Here is a 5000-nt window from a genome sequence, read left to right as displayed (position 1 = left end):
ACTTGTTTCATTTCTTGTTTACATATTTCATTTGTTTGTGTATGGAATAGGTATTGTATTTTGTTGTATTCATTGCCAGTTATCTAGTTTATTGTATTATATTTATAGACTATTGATTTGATATATTACATTTAATTTTACCCGTTACCTATAATGTGGGTATTGTGTTATATTTGATTTAAAACATACCTACTATTTATCACGTAATTCTTCATTGCTTACTTTCATCATTCTCTCGTGGGCAATATTGTACAGTTTTGTTTTTAATTGTACTAGTTAGGAATTGCAATATTACATAGGAATACTAGTTTACTAAAAGAAGGTTTTCTAAGGATAGATACTATTTTCGATAGTATCTTTGGTATTGGTAAGGAAGCGAATATCTTCAGTAACAATTTCTTTTCTTGGTGTTTCAAAGTTCAAGGAGGAACAATCACACACGCTTCTGAAGATTAGAAATGTCAGCTGGCAAGAACACTTCCAAAAAAGAAAGAAAATCATTGATTGGTAACTGATTGGAATATGTCCCTTTTCTTTTTTTCGTTTATGATGATGATCCCTCTTTGAAATCTGCGACAAGTGGGTTGTAGAGAATTTCAGTGAATCACCATGACAGAATGCAGAATGCTGGAATTTTGCAAATATATTTCTACCCTTGTAGTTTACAACTCTTAATGATAATTCATTGTGACGAATAAAAAAAAAACATGTGAACGGGAATGAATAATTTCACGATGTGATAAATTTGCCGATTGTTGCATCTCTCATCGTGAAACTTATTCGTTCTCCTTCCTAGTATCTCCCCCCCCCCCAAAAAAAAAAAAAAGAGTTGAGGAAATCCAAGACATTAATTATGTGGCATTGGACATGGTTTTCTTTTGCACTCCCTTCTTCACCTCTCGCAAGAACTTCCATAAGACGTTGGTCCTTGCACTACGAGACAGTAAATCTCCCAATTACGATATTTGTATCATCCTTTCCTTCCAGTATATTTAGCTTAGTTTCCCCTTTAAAAGGATTCTCAAGTTTCTGAAAACGAGCTGGATCTTCTTTTATCCTATTAACTATTGTTTCCTTATTCTTTAGGTATGTACTGTTTAGTAAAGTTTGTAAAGTTTAGATATATATAGAGTTTTTTTTCTAATTCTCTTTGATATGGCTAACGTGGTAAGAGACAATGCCATACCATTAGATGGATATAAGGGTTAGTTTCCCCAAATGCGGTATTTTGACAAGCTTAGTTGCATGGATTCTGAACCTAAAGCCGCATCTACAGGATCGGCGTACGGGAAAGTGGTAGGTATAAGGTTGGATTCCGTTGATGTGATGATACTTTCATTGTACTTATTGGTAGAAAAACTGATGTTATGCACATAAGAGAAAGAGGATTTATGTTAACCCAGTTCTTTTTATTTCTTAATATCTTCAAGAGTTACCCTCCCCCCCGCTAAAGAAAAAGAAGAAATGCATAGTTAACGAACACCTTTCTTTTAGTATTCCCTTAAAAAACAGCCCCTCACTCCCACAGCTTTCCCAGGTGTTCGAGCCATAACACAGTCATTCCTTAACACCTAGCGTGCTGTTTCCGCCGTCAGATATCAGATCTTGGCCTCGAAGCCTGCTGCAGCGGCCGAGGATGAGAAGAAAGCGAGTCAGATCATTCTTGAGATTGTGGAGCTCGAGTCGGAGAAATACAGGCTAGGTCACACCAAGGCACGTCCCCCTTGAGTTACAGCTTGGGTCGAGGGTTAGCCTCCCCTAGTGCATGATCCATGTTTAGGAATCATGTCTATGTATTTTTTAAAAATCAATATAGCATTTTTTGCTATATATTTAGGTCACAAGTAAACTATAGAAGTGTACCTGAGGTTTTGATATGGTTTGTGATGTATCTCTTCGACAGAAGAGAGTGGTTGAGCTTCTAGTTTTAAAGTGTCTGATAGCTTTTAAAGAATCTTCTTTAGACGAAGTTAGTGCCCCGAGATTAGCGAAGGAACCTCTAGGGGAATGAAGTAGTGGGCCCGTGTGGTGTTGGAGCCCTGCCGTAGTGTTCAAAGCGGGAGGCAAACTGCCCGATCATTTTTACATAACCTCATGTAGATGCACTGCAGACCGGACTCTGTTCAACAGATATAACATCCTAGCCCCTAAGGCAGCAGCCGCCGCCGAGGATGACAAGAAGGCTAGCCAGGTCCTCCTCGATTCCATTAGCCTCGAAGCCGAAAAGTACAGGATGGGCCACACGAAGGCATGTTTCTCGAGCGTCGGTTCCGTCTTTTAAAAATGAAAAGGAGCCAGACAAAAATACACCTCATTTGGTTCTGTACATTTTTTGGACGTTCTTAGTGGTAGATCCTTATATATGTGTGTGTGAGTCATGTGCCCTCTGTGTCTGGACGCGACCGAACTCTCTAAGTGAAGGAGCGAGTCGTCCCATCCTCCGTGTGTGTTTCCAGTCCTTGAAGTTTCTTATCCATGTGTACGAACTCTTGCAGGGTCTCTCGAAGACATTAACTCTGCTCGTGTATATATAAGTGTTGGTGTGAATCTTCGTCGGAAGGACCACGAAGTTGTAACGTGTACCTGAAAATGTATTTCTTTTGTCTTTTTTTGTGTCTCTTTATAAAAAAAAAAAAGTTAGTTTGATTAACACATCCTTGCTCAGTCATCACCAGCTTTGATGACGCCTCCCTTCACTCGTGTTTTTCTTTCTTCTTTTAAAACCCTTCTAGATACAACATCCTCAATCCTAAGATAACCAAAGATCTGGAAGACGACCACAAAAAGGCTACCACGGAATTGCTGAACTTCGTGCAACTGGAGCCAGAGAAATTCCGTATGGGCCACACAAAGGCACGTCACCCCCCACCCTCTCCCTCGTCTCTCGGCGAAGGGGGAGATCGGAGCTTTGCGTAGAGTAGCTCTTCCTTCTCGCTCCAGTCACCCCGTTCTTTCTCCTCATTAGAACACAAACCTTCTCCTCTGTTTAGTTTGGCTCCCGCAGCGACTCGGGAGAGGGAGGATTCCCTCTCTTCTCTATAATTTATTTATCTGTTTATTTGTTTACTTCTGCGTATCGACCTCTCCCATTTTCCGTTTGCCCTTTTCTTCATCTCTCTCCTTCGTTTCCATTGTCTGAAGCCTTTGTTTGCCTGGTGCCCAAGGGACACGCCCAGACAGACAGGAGGAAGCCAGATAATGCTCCCCTTTATAACGGCATCCGTTTGACCAGGATGAGGATGAGGATGCGTCGCCTTGAGGCATAGTTGTCCTGGCGACTCCATAACAAACAGATTCTTCAAGTTGTGTGTGATGTTAGAATAGACTGTAGTGACATACACTGTGTTTTCTCTTTTTTTTCTCTTCTGAGTGACTCTTGTATATTTAGTCATGATTTTCACACCGCGTATTGACCCTCTGTAATTTTGGTTGGCTAACTCCAGTGTGCGGGGCGTACGCACAAATTTCTGTTTTGAGCAGCATCGCGCTGACAGACAGCTCTTGTCCTGTCGCGCGATATCTTTACGGAGCTCCATGTGTCCCACTGGCGGCTGTCATGTCCTGTCTCCATCCTTCACATTGTTCATAACCTTCCTTATAAATTCTCTCTGTCTCTCTCTGTCTCTCCCACACCTGTAAACCGGCAGACCCGGAGCCTCGTGTTCGGGCCTACAGCCACCACCCGGCCCAACACTCCCTCCTTCTTCACCCTAGTTCCTCGCCGTCAGCTAGTGGCGCGAGGATTACCCGTCTGTCCCTTCGTTGTGTTCGTTCTGACACTTAAGATCTCGTCCAGATACCGCGTCCTGTGTCCTCCACTGCTCCTCCAGGAACGCAAGGAGCAAGTTCCTCCCCGGCCTAGCGCAGAAATGATTCTAGACTACGTCAAATTGGAGCCTAATCAATACCGTTACGGTCAAAACAAGGTATTTGTTTGTCTGCCCACACTGTCTTCTGCCGCTTTATGTACACACGCCGGTGTAACATGTATCATTTCACTCTTCGCTCAAAACTCCCTCTTTTGGACGCTGCTCTCGTTTACGCTCACTTTCCACGTGCTTTCACACCTCCAGTTTCTTGCTTGCTAACTCCGCTGGTAAGTAAAGTTGCAAGTTTCTTCTCCAAGCCATAAAAGCCTTCAGCAGCCATCATCGCTTTCAGACATAACTGTTTTCGTTTCCTTAAGAAAGTGGCTTCAGCTCCATTCAGTATTGGTTCAAAGTGTCAAAACAGAAAGCAAAAGCAGAGATAGATCGAAACGTAACTTCCAGACTGACAGCCCCCCCGCCCCCCTCCCGTGCCTGACGCCCCTCTCGGCCCGCCTCACAGGTGTTCTTCCGCGCCGGCGTGCTCGGCCAGCTCGAGGAGATCCGCGACGACCGCCTCGCCAAGATCATCTCGTGGCTGCAGTCCTGGATCCGAGGCTACACCAGCCGCAAGGCCTACAAGAAGCTCCAGGAGCAGCGCGTCGCCCTCATCGTCGTGCAGCGCAACCTGAGGAAGTACCTGCAGCTCCGCACCTGGGCCTGGTACCGCCTCTGGCAGAAGGTCAAGCCCCTGCTCAACGTCACCCGTATCGAGGACGAGATCCGCGCCCTCGAGGAGAAGGCTGCCAAGGCTGAGGAGAACTACGAGCGCGAGTCCAAGCTCCGCAAGGAGCTGGAGGCCGCAAACCTCGCCCTGCTCGAGGAGAAGAACAACCTCATGGTCGCCCTTGAGTCGACCAAGGGCAACGTGTCAGAGTACCTCGACAAGCAGGCCAAACTCCAGAGTCAGAAGGCCGACCTCGAGGCGCAGCTCAACGTAAGTATCGGTCAGAAAGACCCTTTTCAGTTCGCTAATTAAAGCCTCTTAACTCACAGAACTCCCATACCTTATGCTCCCTTAATCCCATATGAGGTAAAATCTGGTAGCTTCCACGTGGGTTTGCCTCCTCCCCGCCCCCGTCCCCCGGCCCTCCCTTCACCCTTCTCCCCCGCCCCTACTTTCTCCCTCGTCTC

General features: G+C 45.2%; 1 protein-coding gene across 50 annotated transcripts in view; it reads left to right on the top strand.

Moving 5' to 3' along the window:
- The window catches only part of LOC113810227 (myosin heavy chain, muscle-like), a 43312-nt gene that overhangs the window by 27899 nt on the left and 10413 nt on the right, over positions 1–5000 (top strand). For 19 of the 50 annotated variants that reach the window (XM_070134960.1, XM_070134946.1, XM_070134963.1 and 16 more), the window contains exons 15-16: positions 2131–2248; positions 4330–4803. In XM_070134960.1, coding sequence (XP_069991061.1) covers positions 2131–2248; positions 4330–4803 — 592 coding nt within the window. Of the gene's footprint in view, positions 1–1595; positions 1714–2130; positions 2249–2732; positions 2854–3796; positions 3927–4329; positions 4804–5000 lie in introns of all 50 variants that reach the window. The other 31 variants (XM_070134937.1, XM_070134912.1, XM_070134919.1 and 28 more) reach the window with 3 other exon arrangements.

This window comes from Penaeus vannamei, chromosome 20, assembly GCF_042767895.1.
Source record: "Penaeus vannamei isolate JL-2024 chromosome 20, ASM4276789v1, whole genome shotgun sequence".
Classification (NCBI taxonomy): domain Eukaryota; kingdom Metazoa; phylum Arthropoda; class Malacostraca; order Decapoda; family Penaeidae; genus Penaeus; species Penaeus vannamei.
The sequence above is the reverse complement of the archived record's forward strand: the minus strand, read 5'-3'. Positions and strand labels throughout refer to the sequence as shown.